The sequence below is a fragment of the Furipterus horrens genome, unplaced genomic scaffold (assembly GCF_987537825.1).
Source record: "Furipterus horrens unplaced genomic scaffold, mFurHor1.1.pri manual_scaffold_1, whole genome shotgun sequence".
Taxonomy (NCBI): Eukaryota; Metazoa; Chordata; class Mammalia; order Chiroptera; family Furipteridae; genus Furipterus; species Furipterus horrens.
In genome coordinates, this window is record NW_028327171.1 from 212764226 (window position 1) to 212784770 (window position 20545).

General features: G+C 47.5%; 1 protein-coding gene across 1 annotated transcript in view; it reads left to right on the forward strand.

Annotated features, from left to right (window-relative positions):
• Positions 1-20545, forward strand: part of CAB39 (calcium binding protein 39) — a 70359-nt gene that overhangs the window by 43870 nt on the left and 5944 nt on the right. The window contains exons 3-6 of the mRNA XM_090284927.1: positions 5375-5539; positions 7740-7858; positions 12921-13089; positions 19785-19844. Of these exons, the coding sequence (XP_090141053.1) occupies positions 5375-5539; positions 7740-7858; positions 12921-13089; positions 19785-19844 (513 nt within the window). The remainder of the gene's footprint in view (positions 1-5374; positions 5540-7739; positions 7859-12920; positions 13090-19784; positions 19845-20545) is intronic.

A 20545-nucleotide genomic window follows, 5' to 3' on the forward strand; every position in this document is an offset into this window, starting at 1 on the left:
CATCGTAAGAGCAGTCGGTAATTGAAGCCTAGCAGAGGGAATGACGATCATATTTGTGTTATAAAAAGATCATTGTAGGTTTGATACGGAGAATGGTTTGTAAGGGATTCCAGGAAACAGTCAGTAGGCTACTTAGTAGACCAGCTAGGTTGTAGTTACGGTGACTCTGACTTGGGTAGTGATGTGGGGGGTGGGGGGTAAATGGGTGAATTAGGGAGACTCGGTGATGAAGTGGACGTCGGGGCAGGGTGAAGAGGAGTTAAGGATAATTCCTAAGTTTCTGATCTGTATTGGGTTGGCCAAATAGCCTGTATGTTTTTTTCCCGTAAAACAAAAGACATATTTTCAATTTCACCAATAACTATCGATTTGGATATTTTGAGTATGTCGACTGTCTCCCGCATGGTTCAATGTTGATTGTTCTCAATTAATGTCTTGATTTGGTCACTGTCAACTTCAACTGGTCCACTGGACCGTGGAGCGAGAAATCTCCAGCATGAAACATCACAAATCCCTTCTGACACATGCCATCAGTCACACACCTTCTCCATACACCGCACAGATCTTTTTATTTTTTGCATTTCAGTCACATTTTTATGTTTCTTGAAATAATAAAGCATAACATGCCAAAATGTTGCGTGTTTTCTTCCATCTTCAGTATTGGAATGGCTACACAAAAACTCACCAGTTTTGATGTTTCTTAAATGCACACTATCTGATAGGGTAGCTGTCCCAATACAATCTAACAAAATTGTTTCAAATAAAGTTAAAGACAACAAAGCGCTACTAGAGCCATCTTTCGGGGAAAAAACAAACTTTTTAGCCAGTGCAACATACATCTGTAGTGGTTCCGTTCCCTGAAATAGGGAACAGGGAAGAATACCAGCATTGGAGCGAGATCATGCGTTGTTTTGCATGTGTGAGGTTTGAGGTACCTTGGGGCGTCCAAGTGGAGACATTTCGAGTGGGCTGCTGAACATATTAGTGAGAGAACTGGATCAGAGATGGGAATCTGAGGCATCGGCATCGGGGTGTTAATTAAAGCTGTGGGTGTGGGTGAGGTCATGATGGACTGAGAAGAGGCCTTGTACTCTGCCTTGAGGAATTCCCAATATGTAAATGGTCTAGCCAGGGAGGACGGGCCAAAAAGGAGACCTGAGAAGCAACCAGGGAGGCAGGAAGGAAAAAATTCGGGTGGTGGTTGAGTCACAGAGGACAAGGGAGGAGCGGTTTTAAAGGAAGGGTGTCATCAGCAACTACAGCGCTGCCAGGAGCTCACATGGAGTGGAGACTGAAGGCTAAGAGCTGTGAAGTAAGGAGCCACATGTGATTGGGCCGGAGAGCGAAGAGGGAAGGGGCGGGGACTCCAGCAAACCCGGCAGGTGTTCTGAGAGGCGTCATGATGGTGGGCAGTGGCTGGGAGAGGCTTACGGAGTCAAGGGAGTGTATTTGGTTTTGTTCATGGGGGTCTTCATCATATTTAAAACTGATGGGAGGAAAAAAATCAAGTGGGAGGGGAGCTGACTACATGAGAAGCAAATGAGATCACAGGGTGAGTTCCTGAGAAGGCTGGAGTACAGAAGCAGGGAGGATCAGAATGGGTGATAAATGCAGTCAGCAGATGAGGGAATTCCACACGTGTGTCCCCCCCACCTGTAGCGGAGGTGACAGTGTCACCTCAGGAGAGGAAGAAGAAGGCTTCGCATGTGAACTCGGGTGGCTCTTCATCTCAGAAATACCCTAAGTAGCTTTCTGCTTCCTTGCTCCTCCTTCCTCATTTTTAAACATTTTTATTGAGACATAACCCATATCATGTAATTCTCCCCTTTAAAGTGTGTCATTCAGTGGTTTTCCATTTATTCACAGATAATGTGCAGCCATAACCACAGTCAGTCTTAGAATATTCCATCACCTCAAAAAGAAACCCCATGCCCTCCAGCTGGCACCATCACCTTCCTGCCTTCCGGGTCATCTTCTGCTATCAGAAGAGAGCAGAGAGTGGTCTGAATTCATCTTTAAAGTCATATCATGATTTCAAAGAAGAGTGTAAACTGGGTGTTGAAGTGTTACTGTGAGCCTCAAAACTTTGATCTCGCTGGAGAAGCCAGGGGGCTGAGGCCTACTCCTTAGGGTCGCAGGTATAAAATCAACAGAAAATAGGCTCAGTAAGCCTACTAGATGTCAGATTCTTCCCCGTCAAAGAGAATCATCTTAAGAATGAAGATAAATAAAATGAAATTGAAAAGGCAACAATGTAATGAAATTTTAAGAGAACATTTACTGTTGATAAGTGATTTTATCTACTGGACCAGAAAAAGTACAATCAGGGGTACCTAAAATTGGTATATGGGGTGACAGACTGTCAGAAATCTGAGTCATTAACAGTAGGGTAGTGACAGCGGACTGGAAGAAGTAAAGAATCTGCTTAACACTGATACTAAGATTTCATAATGGGATTACTGTATTAAGAGGATGACTTAGATATTCTTATTTGATCAAACTATTTAACAGAAGTCCTTTGAATCAGATTTGGAAATAGGCACATGTGTAAGCAGCCACGCCCCAGGATCATTAGGAAGTAGATTGTTACTGAAAAGAACAGGATGATTCAAAGGCATAATGATAGGCTCCCTTGTGGTTATATCTTTTTCAGCATTTTGGTTAATGATTGAGGCCATGGGAAGGACACTGATCAGATTTTCAGATGATACAAAGAGAAGAATGATAGCCAATGTAATGGATGTCCTTCCCAATCCAGAAATGCCTCCACAGAGTGGGAAGAGTTAAAGCCTTCATTGCGCTGTCATTCACAGATCTGGCTTTAAATGAACTATACGATATAGCAAAAGTAGCTCAGAAGTAGTCTTGGGCTACGTTAACATTTGTGACATTTGTAGGAAAGCGGGGTCTTGCGTCTTCTGCATTATTCCACTTGAATCGGGTTGGAACATGAGCCCTGTCTTCCGTGGGAGGGTGGTAGAGAAGCTGAGCGGTGTCCTGCAGAAACTGTTAGGGGAGATGGTCAGGCTGCCTTCGCAGGGGGGCCTTTCTGTGAAAGAGAAGGCAGGGTGCTGCCCGATCTGCAGTGCAGCCCCGGGGCCAGCAGACACGCGAGCGAGGCAATGTTTGTCTCGCAAAATGTTCTAACGGCGCCCCGCTTCTGAAATCTGCGAACAATGCAGACACTGGGACTATTGAAGGTGAAGCAAGGTGATCATGGAGTAAGGAGGACAGAAGGTTGGAGAAAGGAGTACCATGGAACGAGGGGATTCTTTAGGTCTCATTAAATGCCTGTGTCCTGTCAATACGGGCTAACCGGTCTCCTTGAAGTGGTTTCTGTCACCAACGCTTCCGTTTATATGTCTGTCTGTAGCCTTTCTGTTCTTCACACACCTTTCGCACGCTACTTGAGTCCCCTTTGTTAGTAGCTACGAGTCATTTTGTATTTTTAGTGGTTCCTTTAGGACCCACAGTTCATAACTTTAACTTACTGCAGTGTTTCTTCAAGAAATATCATTCTGCTGCCTATGTAAGAACCTTAACTACATTCCACTACCCACCTTTGAATTGTTGTGGTCACGTTTTTGTTCTGCGTGTGTCGTAAGCTCAGAGTGCATAATTATTGATGCCTTAAGTAGCCAAATGTCTTTTCAAGGCATTTTTTAAAATGATACAGGGGGAAGTCGTGTGTATTTGCCCACATTGCTGTCTCCAGTGCTCTTATTCCTGTGTGTATGTGCAGGTTTTCATCTTGGGTTGTTTTCCTTCTGCCTGTAGGACTTAAACATGTCCTGATATTTTTACCCTCTGGTTGCTTTTGAGTTTTTCTCTTCACTGAATAGTAGCAATTTTATTATTCCATGCTTCGATGTAGTTTTCTTTCTGTTTCTTGTTCTTAGAATTTTTAAAATATATTGGCTCCATGGGATTATAGTTTTCATCAAATTTGGTAATTTTTTAGCCATTATGTCTTCATGTAGTTTGTCTGTCCTCTCCCCTCCTTTGGGCCTGTAGTCACACATATATGAGGCTGCTTGCTGCTACCCTCTCACTCACTGATGTGCTTTACCCCCTGTTTCATTTTGGATAGTTTTTATTGCTCTGTCTTTATATTTACTAACAATTTCTTATGCAGTGTCTAATCTGCTGTTAATTCTGTCCAGTGTAATTTTTATTTCAGACATTGTAGTTTTATTTCTAAGTCTTGATTTGAATCTTTTTTTAATGTTTTTCATACCTTCATTTAACCTGTTCATCTTTTCCTGAGCACACTGACTGTAGTTATAGTAAGTTCTAACGTCCTTGTTTATTCATTCTGTCACCTGTGTCACTTGCAGGGCTGTGTCTCTTGATTGCTTTTTCTCCTTATTATTGACCAAAATAAAACCCTTTGAAATCTCTGCTATATGCCTTGTGAACGTGAGCTAGCTTGTCCTGGGTTTTGGGGACCAAGAACCGTTCCCAGCCTGTGTGAGCTCCCTGTCCCCTGGCCTTGGGTACTTCCCTCGCGTGCACGTGCCTCTCAGTCAGCTCTCCAGGCCGCCTCCGTGTGGTTCTCTCCCCGCTGCAGACACCAGAGTCCTCCGCCTCCGCAGGGGCCAGGCCGCCTGCCCTGCTGGCTCCCTTCCCTCTCCAGGCACGAGGCGAGGGCAGTTGGGAAGTTCGTTTCATTTGTTTCCCTTCCCGCAGTGACCGCCGTCCTCTGCTCCCTGAAGGTCCCTGTTTGAAATGTGTTGTTCATAGTGTTCTGTTCTTCAGGCTCTTCATGGGGGGAGGTAAAATCTGGCCCCTGGTCCTCCATCTTGACCAGAAGCAGAAGCGCTTTAGTGACATTTTCTTTATCGCTAACATTTTACCTTTGCATCCAAAGCCTTTTTCAGCTTCGTTTTCTGCCGTCACTCCCTTGTTTCCTCCACACCTTTTTTTTTGACAGACCCTGTGTGTCTCCCTCTCCCTCATCCCTGGCTCCTGCCCGTTCTTGCCCCTCAGTCCCCCTTTCCCAGATCTTGCTTGTCAGTGTCTCCAGTCTCTGGGTCAGCCCAGGGGTCTCTGCTGTGTTGTTTCCCTCCCATATGATGCAGAAGTGAACCTTTTCTCCCTGTTCTGTTTCTGTCATAGTATTATTTTCAGTGTTCAGGCGTACGTGTTGTGAATCTGCTGGTCTTCCCTGCCAAGCACGCATGTTGGCTCACACGTGTGTGTATACATGCGCAGTGTTGAGCTCCTGAGGGCAGCTTTGGGCTGTGTCCACCTTTTTGTCTTGTACGTAGGCCCGTGGGTTTATCATGCGTAGCGAAGCAATTTAACACATGTGGGTGCTGTGTTATATATGTTTGTTAAAATGAATTGTTTTCCTCCTCTCCCCCAAAATCAGGCCACAGAAGAAGTTTCCAAAAACCTGGTTGCCATGAAGGAAATTCTCTACGGCACAAACGAAAAGGAGCCGCAGACGGAGGCGGTGGCCCAGCTCGCCCAGGAGCTGTACAACAGCGGGCTGCTGAGCACCCTGGTCGCGGACCTGCAGCTCATCGACTTCGAGGTAGCAAACCGTGTCTTCTTTGTCACCAGCAGCACCCTGGTCCCAGTCCTCGTCCCTGTGCTCCCTTCTTTGAATCAGCTGAGGGTTCTGTCCAGCTCTTGACTCAGGGCTGGCGGACCTGTAAGGACGCCCAGGCCGCGGCCTCGTTAGCAGAGCCAGGCCAGGAGCGCAGGGCGTCCCAGGCTTGGGCCGGGTTTTCTCCCCTTTTTCCCGCACGTCCTACAGGAAGTTGCCTAGGTGTTCGTCATGCCCCCTTTCATTTAGGTTGTTTAATAAACAGCTGCTATTTTACATAACTCACTGGTCCTTGGTTCTCAAGGGATAAACACTAAAGACGCCCATGGAATGTGAGAGTGTTAGAGGTAGACGATATCTCCAAGAACATCCAGGGCTTTGTTTGTTTGGGGTTTTTTGTGTTTGTTTTGGTTTTTACCCGTTGAGAACTCATTACAGCAGAGATCATATGTGTTTTGCTTGGCACTGCTTATAAATGTTTAAGTTAGGATGTCGTTTAAATAGTAGGATATTTTATACACAATTTTGAATTTCTGGCCTCTCTTGAAAATTTTGACTCTGGTAATATTAGGCCCAGAGTCCTAACACAGTCTCTCAGTTGGAGCAGAGGAGCAACTGCCCCGTGACGCAGGCGGTTGCACTTGGGCGCGTGGCAGACAGCGCAGCCTGCTTCTCTGTCCTGGGGCCTCCTTACTCGTCTGCATCTCCTGCCTGGCTCTGGTCGGCATCTGAGACCGTGTCCCAGGCTTACCCAGCCAGACTGTGCCATGCAAAGGGTTTAGTCAGTGTGACAGTGAGGATAATGGTCTCTGCGCCAGTCTGAGCAGCGTGTATACATGTATGTTAATGAGGGGCTCCAGCCTGACTGTGATTCTTCGGTTCTTTATTATGGGTGCGCTTTGTTTTAAGCCCCAGTGTCTGTCGTCCTCAGTGACTGGGTGTCTGCGCAGGTGCATGAAAGACCAGGGGGGAATATGGCAGGCATATAGCCGGATTCAGTTTTTGAGAGGGATATGAGCAGGGGGTTCCTAGTTTACTCACATATAAATTGATGATAAAAGAGAGTAAGAATTTATTTATCCTGTAGAACAAGGAGAACTATTTTCCATTTATATAGCTGATTTAATCTATTTTTAATAGTGTATCAACTTTCAACAACAGGAGTTTTATTTTCTCTGCAATGTTGGGAATGCACTGAACATCCAGTTCCTTCTCGAACTCTGTCCACCCATCCCATTCCCCAGTCTGGCCACTGAAGTTAATATTCATTTGGGACCTTAGAGACATAAATTTGAAAGAAGCGTATGCCCTTGAGACTGGTTCTAAGAGATGCTATTACAAATCCTGACGCGCGTGGGCCCCAGGATGCTCTCTGGCGTTGGAGAGCTGTTGTTGGCTCAGGCGCCGGCAGGCGTTCCAGCCCCCGACAAGTGGCCGTTCTGAGGCAGCTCCTGGCATCCAGGGCTGCGTTTGTTACTTTCCTGTGCAGTTTGTAAGGTTCACTGTATAGTAATAATGTCCATCTATCTTTTAAAAATTTATTTATTGTTTTTCTATTATAGTTGTCCCAGTTTTTCCCCCATTGCTCCCCCCAACCCCATCCATCTATTTTGTTTAGGTAAACACAGTGGTGTCATTCTGACCTCTGAACTACTGCATCATGTGATACCTAGCACCTTCATTATTAATCTGTATAAAGTCTGTCTCAAGTAGGCCTAGTTTAATCGGGGTATGTATCTACTTACCATTGAACCTCAGCTTCTTATAGAATTCTTTCATTCTTATTATTAGTAGCCTACAGTTTCTCTTTCCATCACTATAAAAGCATCCTATTTAGGCTACCTGTACCATTTGAGTGAGAATCAGGTCCCTGAACATTGTAAAAATATAGCAAGGTTTCTTTTTCATATCTGAGTCAGCATGATTCTGAGGGTTGGTAATGGCTGAAATATGTAGTGAGATTTCACTTTGTCAATGCATTGCTCAGGTTAAAAATAGTGTTCTATTAAAACTCCGAATTTGAAATTATAAAGAAATAAGAAAATTTAATGTCTGAATGTTTTAAGGTCATATATTTGGTCATAATTATAAATATGCAATGCCTTAATTTGCGTTTATATGGGAGGGTGGATGGGCTTTTTGATGTTTAGTCAGGTAAATATTTTAATGATTATATTCCTAATAGGGCAAAAAAGATGTGGCTCAAATATTCAACAATATTCTCAGAAGACAAATTGGTACAAGAACTCCTACTGTTGAATACATCTGCACCCAACAGAATATTTTGTTCATGTTATTGAAAGGGTATGTACAATGTAATAAAATTTATATTCTCTGTTGAAAATTAAAAAGGAAAGATGGTCTTGGGCAAAAACAGGGTGTGACTGTGGGAACGCATGCTGTGTGGTTTGCTTGGCTCATTTTTTGGTTGATCTTGAGCAAATTTTCCACCTTAAAATTCAGCCTGTGAGCTAGATTGAACTTGAAAATGCCCATGGAAGTATAAAGGTAGGTGAATCACAAGCCTTTGACTTTTTAAGTCATATGTGACTGAACAAAAATGTCCTCTGTGGTCTTATTTCTGTTCTCTAAGATATAAAAAGGTCAGGGGTGTGAAATGTCCATTAAAGCGCGTATTTGAAGACATCCTGGGAGAGACACGCGCGCTGCAAGGCAGGAAAGGCTGCCCAGTAAGTGGGGCATGGATGCTCTGTAGCTTAACTTGGTCGGTCAACCGAGAGCTTGTCCGTGAAGTAGAACCCTTTGCTCTTCACCTGTGTGTCCAATCACGGGCCAGCCCATTTGGTAACTCAGTGCATCTTCCTGGAATTACGACTGGACTAAGCGGGCATTTATGTTTGGGTAGTTTGTCAGTTTAAAAAAAAAAGTCGAAAAAGCCTAAAAACTTAAACTTCAAAACAAAGCAAGTCCTCTTCCTCAGCGCTGAGCCACCCTGAGTGGGAAGGTAACCTCCTGTTGCCGCACACCGGGTTGTCTGTCAGCTCTGGTCATGGGGTGCGTCTGTGTGCCCCAGCACTGGTGGGCCCGCCAAGCGGGGGGCCGCCGTTTCCCGGGCCTGCCCGTCGGCGGGAGCCGGCCTGCTCGCTGCCCCTGCTGCACAGCTGGCCTCACTCTGATCCTGATCCGCGTGGTTTCACACTCCCCCAAGTTCAGACTTGCTCCGACAGAGCATGAGTCAGTGCGCGTGCTGGACGCCAGCATTCTGTTTCCTTTTTTCTATTTCGGACTCTGTGTTGCTTCTTCAGATGTTGCCATACAGAACTTCCGGCACCTGACTTTTGTTGTTGAATCCACCCAAGAATTCTGTGTAGAACATGAAGGCAGTAGTCTGAAATTTTGGTATTCTTCAAGCACTTCCAGGAGCCTTTGTGTTTTTTCAAAGCCAATAATTTCCTTTTCCATGGAAAGCCATCATTATTAAAATCTATAAAGTAGTTATCTCTGCCAACATTTTCACTTTAGAGTAGTCAGGGGTGTGATAAGAACACGATCAAACATCATGTAAGTAAAAATATTAAGATACAATTTAAAGAGGAAGTTTAAAGCTCCCATTCGTCCGTACATCCGAAAATAAATCATATTTGTGTGTGTGTGAAAAAATCACATATTTTGGATATGCATCCCTATAATTTCATTAACGTGTTCTTTATCCTCTATTCTCTTAAATTGGTGATTGGGTCATTATGAACTCGAGGGTTTTTTCTGTTTGTTTTGATGTTTCATAGCCATAGTTTTGTTTTGTTTTTAATCTTCAAGCCTTCTTACCAGACCCAAAAAATCTTTTAAAAGAATATTTTCTTATCTATAAAAACAGACTCGTGGTCCTGGCCAGTGTGGCTCAGTGAATAGAGCGTCAACCCATAACCGAAGGGTCATGGGTTCGATTCCCGGTCAGGGCATATACCTGGGTCGTGTTCATTCCCCAGTCTGACTACATGTGATCCCCGGTCCAGAAGCGTATGGGAGGCAGCCGTTCGGTGCTTCTCTCTCCCCTCGGTGTTTCTCTCTCCTTTCCTCTGTCTCTAAAAGCAATGAAAAAAATATATATATGAGGATTTAAAAAAAAAAAAAGGCAGGCTTGTGATTACAAAAAGATATATTTTGGGTATGTAACAATATTGCTCACTTTTCAATCATATAGGGAAGGGGCCTGATAACTGTCCCTCTGAAGACACTGATAACAACTGTGATAATGATCATTATTATAATTACAGCAATAGTAATAATAGCTACCATTTAGCTCTTACTGTGAGGCAGACTCTGTGATGATAACCTCATTTTATCCTCAAAGTGTGTAGTTCAGTCCTGCAAATACCATTCTGTAAATGAGGAAACTGGAGCTCAGGAAGATTAACCCAGGTTTACATAGATCGTACACTTGAAGCATTTAGTTTGTAGGGCAGCCATGACAGAACACCACAGCCTTGGTGGCTTAGAAAACATTCATTTTCTCAGTCCCGGATCACAGCAAGTCCAAGATCAGGGTGTCAGCAGACTTGGTCTCCTGAGGCCTCTCCCCTTGGCCTGCAGACGGCCGCCTTCTTGCTGTGTCCTCACGTGGACTTACCTCTGTGCACTTGGATCCCTGGCATCTGTGAACTCAGGGATTTGGGGTTTTTTTACATACATTTAATGTGTTTCAATCCGTCCCCATATCACATTCAAATTTTATGTCTGGACTGTCCCATCTTGGGCCATCGAGAGTCCTCTCCTTCATGTTGGCTCCTGCGTCCTTCTAGCCAGCTGCCATCGGTCTCTTGACTGCGTCTGTGCTGTCTGGCACAAGGAGTCCCCTGCTTATTTTGTGCGGGTTCCTTCCTTGGACCTGCAAATAACCATTTCTTCAAGGAGCCCTGTGAACTACCTTTTAAGACTTTTGTGCTTTTGTTGCTCAGTTAGTTTAGACGACTTGTATACAGTGTGATCATCTGCCCAGACTGTGGTACTTCAATGTTAGATATTTGGGGGGTTTCACTGCCAGTGTTTAGTTTGCATTTGAAAATAGTCTCTCTGCTGGTGTTAGGCTGCATGGAGAGGCAGTTTTTGCTCTGGCGATTTAAATGTTAATGTGTTCTCCACTCTAGTGCTAATAGGTTGTACAGCCTAACTGTTCTGTTTGCCTTGTAATCATTGGTTTATAGTTTAATCATGTAAGATAAGCTTGACTAACCACCATCAAAACCTGTCCGACTTGTTGAACCAAACTGTCTTACCCTTGTGTTTCTAGTCTCCTTATTCCAGAGCAGCGCAGATAAATTGTAGGATTGGCCATTTTGTGAGCATTTAATCACCAGAGAGCCAGTCAGCAGTCTAGCTGCCTTATTAGAAATGATACAAAGCAGTGTCGTTTTGAGGATCTATGATGAACCTTTGTACAGCAAAAGGATACTACGACTAGATGAGTTAGTACGCTGGGATTTCAGAGGGTAAAATGTGGGTTTAGTTGGCACGGCAAGAGTCGGTAAAAGATGGGCCTTAGGAGTGAAGTTCAGATGGTTTAGAATTTGCAGAAAAAAAAGAGAGTGGATACAGGGGCAGAAATGAACTCAGTGACCTGCAACAATAAGGAGGTGATTGGGGTGCTTTATGCCAAATGGGAGACGATGCTGTGCCCAGGAAGAGATCTGGTGAGGGGAAGCCTGGACGCAAAGCCCAGGCATCTGCCTTTGTTCGATTTGGACTCCTAAGCTGGAGGTGCTGTGGATACACTTGTGTGTTGGGTAGATGGGCTAAGACAGAGCTAGCTTTAACACGGGTGCTGGTTAGGGACCCTGCATTTCTCCAGGTGTGAGTCAGTGCAGCAGTGGGAACAGATAACAGGAACGGAAACTAAGACGCTCCAAAGAAGCATTGAAAAGGCCTGGTGGCTTTGGAAATGGGACAGTTGGGAGCAGATAGAGAGGGTGAGGTTGGACTTGTGTTGTCCCATACAGTACCTGGAAACCACAAGCAGTTATTTAATTTCAAATTAATTTAAGTAATATTTAAAATGCAGCCCCTTAGTCATGTTAGCCAAATTGCAGGTGTTCGGTGGACACGTGTGGCTAGCAGCCACCACACTGTCAGCACAGTCAGCAATTCCGGTGTCACGGGAGGTTCTCTCAGACCTGTCTCAGACGCAGGCATCTGAAACACACCAGTGATGCCAGCTTCGAGAGATGAGGAAGCAGGGGTGGCGGCCTGTTTTCTGGAGGAAGATGAGACTTGATTTTAGATGTGGTGTTGGTGGCAGACCTTTAACTGAAGTTGTCCAGAGACAACAGAAAATGCCTTCATTCAGGTGCAGACCTGAGCAGGGACATTGAGGAGTCCTGGTTTCCACCAGAGGATTGCGTGGCCTCCCCAGCAGCTGGAGACACCGGGGAGAGACCTCCGCCGGACCAAACGCAAGAGCAGTCAGAGGGGTGGAAAGGAGAGCTGGGCGAGTCTCTTCTTTGAGAGGGAGCTGCATGGGCAGCAGGTCGCTAGGGGTTAGAATCTGTGCTGTCCCAGAGAGGCCTGTGCTTGTGGGCTTCTGGGAGCGGGAATTGGATTGCAGGAGACCGCAGGAGATTGAGCGGGAAGGACGTTCCTCCCGTGCATGCGGCTTGAAAGGAAGTGGAGGAAGGGCGGTGTGTGTCCGAGCGATGGCAGAGCCGGTGCCAGGGCTTGGCGCGGATCGGGAGGGAGAGGGCTGCTGGTGAGGAGCAGTGAGCTTGCCTTTCTGAGCACAGGGAAGGGGGAAGGAGAAGGGGACATGAGGCGCTGAGATGGGTGTAGAGGAGGGTGCGGGGGCGTGCCCTGTGCCCCCCGCAGCAGCCGAGGGTGCCTTATGACTGGCAGCCAGGACCAGGCTCCCGACTCCAGAGGGGCTACGCTTTGCCAAGCATCTCAAAAGGCCTGTTTGGGGTATTGAATTGAAACAATGAATTATAAATGCTGTGTATGTGACAGAGCTGTTTAGAGTCTGGATTTAGGAAACTTTGTTTCTGGTTGCTTTTTGATTCAGCTTTTGGGTCTTCTGAAGTGCTGAGAGCGTCCCACACGTAAAACTAATCCCTGTTGGGAGGGGTGGCCCTAAATACTTCTCTTCAAATGTTTTAGCTTAAATAATGAGTTTTTATTCACACGATCCCTACCGGGCCTGTTATTTTCCTTTGGGTTGCAGCAAACCTCACTGACAAATGAGTGTGTGCCCTAAAGAGGAAATTCACCTGAGCACATATGTACTCCTCTGAGAGAGGCCATGTGTGGCCTGCTGTGTTCCCTCAGTCAGGACGCATCCGAAACCTCCTGTTCTAGAAATTGGAACTGTTCAGTGTTGGAGCTTTGAAAGGGAAGTCATATTTGTTTTTTCTTTTTGCAGGTATGAATCTCCAGAAATAGCTCTCAATTGTGGAATAATGTTACGAGAGTGCATCCGGCATGAACCCCTTGCAAAAATCATTCTGTGGTCAGAACAGTTTTATGATTTCTTCAGATATGTTGAAATGTCAACATTTGACATAGCGTCAGATGCATTCGCTACATTCAAGGTAACACATAAAAACCAGAGGATTTTAAATATTCCAAGTCAGATTTACAGGTGCTGTGTTTCCTAAACCTCCACCCTCCTAGTCTGTCCACTGCTGCCCCCTAGCGGGGGGAGAAGACAGTTTACGTACCACGTGGGGGGCAAAGTGGGTTTACTGTTGCAGTGGGTCCGCGAAACACAGTTCATTCCTGGCTTATTATTTGTTCATGTTTTCCGTATGAACAGCGGTAAGCCTGCTTTTGCCCGCCCTGTATGTGTCTGTGTGACTCAGGTATTTGAATAGTCACGGCTTTAAAAGGGTGGAAAGGTTAGATTCTCCCTTTGTTGTCTTTCTAAAGGACAGGCAGGAAGTATACCTTTCTGTTCAGCTACCCATCAGGCACAGCACAGGGCGGTCCCAGCCAGGCTGTTCTCCTGCGGCGGGCGTACCGTCCGGTTTCCCTGGTTAAGGAAGCCCGGGGGACAGTGCGCTCCCATCTCCTTTCTCCCGCGGCGCCAGCGCAGGGCGTGGGGGGGCAGCGCTGCCTGCACTTTCAGGTTGTTCTGTTGCGCCACCCGCCCCCCATCTCCCTGTTGTGTATTTGTCTGAGTTAAGCGCACGGATGATAGGCTGTCTCTATACAGCATGCACATTTTTGCTTTGAACTGCAAGGTTCTGTGCCGTGTGAGGTATATAAATAAAGCAGTGATCTTTCTTAGTGGTTTTCACAATGAAGGCAAGTCTTTCTTTAGACTGCCATTTTAATATAATCAGAATTTACTGTGCTAACCTGCAGACTGCTGTGCTTAGACCATGAGCACTGTTACAATGAGAAGTGGCCAGTGTTCTTGTAAGAGCTGTTTTCTGGTTGTAAAGAGCCCCCGAGGTGAGCGCAGGCCTTGGTTTCTGGGTAAAATACACCCCTCAGCGAATGAACACCCTTAAAATAGGAGGAAAACCTGGCGATCTGGCCTCTAGGGTTTCACATTGAATAAGAATAAAACAACAGTGTGAGAGGTGCCCAGGGGTTTATTTCCCTGAAACTATTAAAAAGGACGTCAGAAGCTCTCGGTCAGACCTCAGATACGTACATGTCCACGTACAAAGCCAGACAAAGTGAGTTTGGGACCGTAACAGAGTGGTCACATGACCCCTGAGTCATCGCCGCCCGCGATGGGGTGGGAGTCACGCTTTAGGTGGAGGGAGCGCCCCGTTCAGAGACAGCAGATCCGTTAGGAAGGGAGGCGTCGCAGCACCTGTGTCGCGAGGAGGAGGTGCCCCTGTGTGGAAAGAAGGCCATGGGTCCCAGGGAGTGTCAGCTCTGTGGGAGAAGGGCGGGGAGGGCATCAGAGGCGTGGGAGAATGCGGCCGGACCGCCCGGCCCAGGAGGACGCGGGTGACGTGCTCCTGGCACGGGTGGCAGAATTGACCAACAGGTGAGACGGGTGTGCCGACTGGGTGCCAGGAATGTGAGTCCCGGTATCTGACAGAGTCTTGATTGACCTCGCTGATAATGTCATCTCAGTTAGGGTTGCTCCTCCAAACTAAATTCACGGCAAGGTGGTGGAATCCCTGTGGGAAGAGCAACCTTGCTGGGTCCTGGTAGCCACAGAGGGACAGACTGGGCACAGCCAGACGGTAGGTAGTCTCCACCTGAGAAGGGGGAACTGAAAACCTCGTGGGGGTCTGAGGACGAGCTCGAGGAGGGAGAGCGAAGCTCGCAGGGGTGCCGTATCTCAGCCGCTCCTGGTGGCAGGGAGAGCGGAGAGGCCATTAAATAGGAGCCCTCCCAAAGCCCCAGGTGAGAGGCCAGACCCGAGACAACAGAGAAACGTAGCCTACAAACAGACTGAGGCCCCCACCCCCACCCAGGGAGCTCCCAGAGAGTCTGCACAACGGGAAGACCGGCGGGGGCGAGTCGGCCTGACGCCGCAGATGCTGACGGAGAGGCAGAGGTCCTCTTTGCAGAGAGAAGTTCTATGAGAAGAAGGAGAACGGGTCCGTGGATCATGCTGTCCTTTGAGATTGTGACCGAAGCCACTTCCCCAAAAAGGCATTCTGCACACGGAACCTTACACACAGACGCCGCGCATCCTTAAGCCTGGACTTCAGGCCCCTGGAAAGGGGCCGAGTCTCAAAAGGAAATTAAAACTACCTGCTCTAAATGTGTCCAAGTTTGTAGCACAAAGGATTGATACTGAGACAGTTAAATCAGTGGCCAGATATTTGTTAGTGATTTTTTTAAAGGAATTAGGAGAGTGTGAGGGGCATCAGAAGGCCAACAAATACATTTCCAATTTTCCAGAGTAAAAGAAGGTAAATTCCCCAGGGAGGCTGGTGAAGCTTGGAGCTTGATGTTGTACCTGTATAAGGTTCTAGAAAGTATTTCTAAAGAGATGGTATCTTAGCATTTTGGAAAGGAAACCGAGTACCCACAGCCAGCATGAGTTCACTGAGAGCAAGTGCAGTCACGCTAATCTCGGCGATGCCAGTGGATCAGGGGGCCTGAAGGCGCGCCTGCCAGGGTTCATTCAGTTCCCGGCTCCGCTGCTGATCTGACCTGTGTCTTCATCTGCTGAAATGCAGGTCTAACGCCGCCGTGTGTCAGGTGCCTGTGGCCTCACACAGAATTAGTGCTGTAAACAGCAGCTGTTAGGATTCCTTTGTGACGGTGAGGCCACACTAGATGTTGAGTAATTGTACAGGCCTGTTCCCATGTAAACAATAACAAGATTCGGAGCTGGATGGAGTTTCAGTGCAGGGATCCACGACTCCCTGGGTGCTGTACCCATAGGGTGCTGGAAAATGGATTGCTGTCCCCCTGGAGAGAGACTTCTGGGGGCCCTCCACCCGGCCAAGTCGGTCATTATCAGTGACCTAGATGAAGGGTGACAGGGCACAACTACCAAATGTGTAGGTGATGGCCATGACGGGAGTGGTAGCAAGTGACTAACAAGGGGTAACAAATAAGGCTTCCTGAGGACCCACAGAGGCCAGGATAGAGCAGATAAAATGAAATACATGCAGCTGAGGCCTCAATAGATATGGAATAAATATGGGATGAGGGAGTAGGCATGATAATAATAGCAATACTAATGCAATGGTTACTAAAATGTGAGTAACTTCTTATCATACTCAAACAACCCTACGAAGAAAGTGTTGCTATTACCTCCTTTACAGATCAGGACACTGAAGCCTAGAAATGTTGAGTGAAGGCAGAGAGTAAATGGGGAGCCGGGGTTTGAACCCAGGCAGTCTGACGACAGAGCCCACTATGAGTAAACAGAAGTCTGAATACATCCATTAAAAATAAACAGTCTGACGGTGTTCCCCCAAAGCTACATGCGGCCACACAGAGTGTGACCCAAGGAGCTGCTGAGGGTACCTCCCCACTATGAGCTTACCAGGCAGCAGCACATTAATGTGTTCCATTCCAGGTGCTGCACTTTAAGAGCACATAGGCCAGTAGATGACTTTCAGAAGACATTAGGTGGGGAGGGGCACCCAGAACCTCATTCGAGGAGTGGTTAAAGGAACCCGGCGTATTTAGCCGAGAAGACTCGGTAGGGACTTGCCGTGAGAGCGCTGCTCTGCGTGAATGGGGGCCGCAGGGAAACGGGTTACACCTGTTCCTGGAAGTACCCGGGGCATAGGCCTTGACCTAGCTCGGGACAAGCATGCTAACTCCAAGAGCTCCCAGGGGAACCAGACAGTAGAAGAACGGGGTTTCTTTTCCTTGGACACACGTGCTCCAGCATCAAGCGGGAAATTGGGCAGACGACTTGCCACGGCTCTGTCAAAGTCAGCCCTCTGGCTTAGCAGCGTTTCTTCCGGGGTTCCAGGGCTGTCTTCGTCGCATGTAATTTGGGGCCCAAACTTAACATAATTTTTAAGAATCTTATTAAAATCAACCCACCCTAAAAGTTGGCTGCTTAATCTGCCGGACTTGGGATATGGTTCCTGACCTTTCTCCAAGTCACACCAGGGCCTTGGATGTACTGGAATTTAGACACATGGGAAATAGCAATCCTGTTCTTCCCCCGCTGGCCAGCCTGGCAGCTCTGCGGCCTGGGACCGCACGCACCCTGTCACTTTGGCAGGTTGCTGACCGGATACTGACCACACAGCCATTTCCCTTCATCCTCTGTTCTGTTGGCTCCTGTCCCCACGCCCTGGCTGGGGCTGTCCAGAGTTCCTGGCTCTAGTCCTAAGGTCAGGTTCCTCCTCATCTCAGCAGACAGAGGTACAGCCCACATCCCCTCTCATCTCCCAGCTCCGTATCAGGCATTTTTCTCCGTGCTGGCTCTCAGCAGTGGCTCCTTTCCTGCTAATGGCGAACTGTCCCCTCCAGGCCCTGCCCTGGCGGGGCCCTTCTTCACTACGGGCTTTCATCCTGGGGGGCCCCGGCGCTCAGCCCTACGTTAGTAATCTCAGAGCACCCCTCTGCTCTCTCCTACCCCAAGGCCGTTGGGATTTGATTCCTAGATTGGCAGTGGTGCTCTGGGTTTCATGTTCCCTTTAAGCCAGGTGATAGGGAGGAGACTCCCCTAGATAGGGAGGGAGATGTGGGCGGGCCCTCTTCACATGTGTCCCCCTGGGAGCCTCCTGCTCCTACTGGGAATACAGCCCCAGCGCAAAACTCTCCCTGCTCAGACCTGCAGCACGTGTGTAGGACCTTTGCTTTTTAAAGCCATACTTCCCACTTGCCTGTTCCTACGAGCCCAGCCCCAGGCGAGGGCCACTGCCTGTGAGACGCCTTCCCCGTGCGCACTGGGCTCCTCTCTGCTTGCTCACACTGGCCTCCAGCGGTCTCCCCCGGGAAGGAGAGGCGGCACGCAGCTCAGGTCCCGTAGTTCACGTACTCGTGTGTGCCTGCGGTTCATCCCGCGAGCCCCAGGGCTGCCCTGCGTGGGCTTCCGCAGTGAGCCGCACAGGCAGACCCCTGCCCGGGAGGCTCCAGACCACGTGGCCTGTCGGAGGCAGGAAGTGCTCTTAACAGGCAGGCTTGGGACGGCGCCGGGTCAGGGTCTCTTGTTTCTCTCTCCCTTATCTCTGCCCCAGGACACACCGAGATAATATCAATACTCCCACCCCCTTCGTTTCCTCCTCCTCCCCTGCACGGGGTGGGGCGCCTCGTAGCCTTTCTTAGGGGACTCCTCAGGTACTCCAAATAAACCCTCTTTAATCCCTACAGGGGTTTTAGAATAAATTGGTAGGTCTTTCCTGGGCATATGCTATATACCCTATCCAGCAGTGTAAACACCTGTAAATCTTTGGGGTGGAATTAGAAGCCTTCTTAAAAGCATACTTTGAACTTTGCTTAATATGACATTTTCTCAAACATTCCCTGCTTTTGTTGGCTCATTCATTTATTTGTTAGATATTAAGCTTTTACCGTGTGCTGGGCATTCAAAGATTAGTAAAAATATACCCAGTGTTCATAGAATGTATAGTTGAGCATGAGACGTTCATCAGGTAATCCCCCAGATGTAAAGTCACACCTGTGACCACGCTTTCGTGCTGGTGACCAGGCAGGAAGGGTTCCCTGGGGAGGTGATGCTCGCATGTGGTCCGAAGGGGAGGGAAGCCTGGGCCTGCGCGCCTGTCGGGGGCGGTGCTGGCAGAGTGGGCGACGGACAGCACCCTGCAAACCTCTGCTGCTGGAGCCCACAGAGGCGGCAGAGCCATGGTGTTGCCCGTGTTGGTGTGACCGCGGGGCACCTCTGAAAGCACGCCCCTTTTCCACGGCGCTTGGACATCCTCAGGAACCCCCAGTTCATTGCAACCTGGGGGACTCCTAACATAAACAGCAGAGAACACAAGGGAAGGGGGTTCTGGGAAAGGGGAGCGCTGACGCCACTCCCTCCAGTAGGGGCTCTGAGGGGATCTAACTCAGTAAGTTACCGACTGTTGGCCGGCCGCTCCTGCTCTCACACACTCCCTTTTTTCCCCAGCTGGCTAGTCATCGCTCACTTCCAGGTCCTTGAAGACAGGGGCCACGTCTTTTTTCTTTGTGACCCTAGCACCTAGAACTTTACCTGGCACATAGTCGCTGCTTTTCTGAATGAACGATCCTTGACTTGTTTCCAGGGAAACCCGTGGGGCGAGGCGTACGCGCTCTTTCATGGTAATGCAGAATTAGACTCGCAGTCCTACTAGTTTTTGCTCTTAATTTCTAGCAGCATTATTCTGCTTACTTAGGAGCTAGTGTTTATAAAATGACAGGGCTTTAAAAAAAATCCTACCTCTGCAAAAGATTGCATTAGCTTTGAAACTGAATGCAACTGAATTTAAGAGGAAGAAAGTGGGACTTCCTGTACTTTTTCTAATTAGAGAAATTTCCTCTTTTTCCTCCAGGAGCGGTACTGTATTTGATATTCTGTCACAATTGTTTGCTTTTATTTCATTTCGATTCTTCATTCTCTTCCTTTGAGTGTATATTTTCATCGCCTTACATGTTTGTTTTTAAATTTTTCCTCTTGAGAACCATAGATGTGTGATTAATCATAATCATTAAAATCACAGTTTTAAATTATTGATTTTGTTTACTCGTCTTCAAAATCAGTGTTTTTAATACAATTCATGTTTAAATGTTTTTGAGTATAGTAATTTTAACAACTGTTTATTAGGTAAAATGGTGTGTAATGTTTTAGGATTCTCTTTTCTAAATTAAGTCGTATGCAGAACAACTTTTTTACTATATTTTCTTTTTCTAGGATTTGCTTACAAGACATAAATTGCTCAGTGCAGAATTTCTGGAACAGCATTATGATAGAGTAAGTATATGAAATACTATTCTAAAATAGCAAATTTTAAGTTTTGTTACCAGAATTTAAAGGTTTAAATTATATTTTGCACCAGAACGTTTATTCTGCGTGTGTAAAGTTTTAAGGCGATGACATAATCATTTCTCTCCTGAAACAAGGTGTGGCGTGTTCCTGGGTCAGGAGCAGGCTTGGCCCTTTTTGATTGGTGCACCGCGCTTTGTCTTCTCTTGCTTTAGAAGAGGGTAAAGGGCTTTGTGCTGAATGGTGTATGCTACACAGTTGAGATAACAGGAGAATATGCTGACAAAGAAAGCGAATGGGAGGCAGCAGCTGACAGGGGGATGAGCTCCAGCCTGAAACAGGCTGGTCCCGCTTCCGCCCTGATCTGCGGCGGGCTCCCGTCACTACCAAGGCCATTACCACTCGGGGACTCTGCAGTCCATCCTTATTTGTAAAGTGAGGACGTTGAACAAGCCTAGCAGCGAGGTCCCTTCCAGCTTGAGCTGATGTCAGACTTCCTAGTAACAGCGCCCCCAAAGCCGGGCCATGATTCTGAGTGCACTGATAGCCTGACCTTGACCTGCACAGCTGCCTTCAGGCCCCGGTGTCAGGTGTTTTCCTCCACCTCATGGTTCTGCTCGCCACGAGGCACGCGCGCACCTCCTCGTGCCACACGAATGTGACTTCCCCGTCAAGCTCTCCTGGTGCTT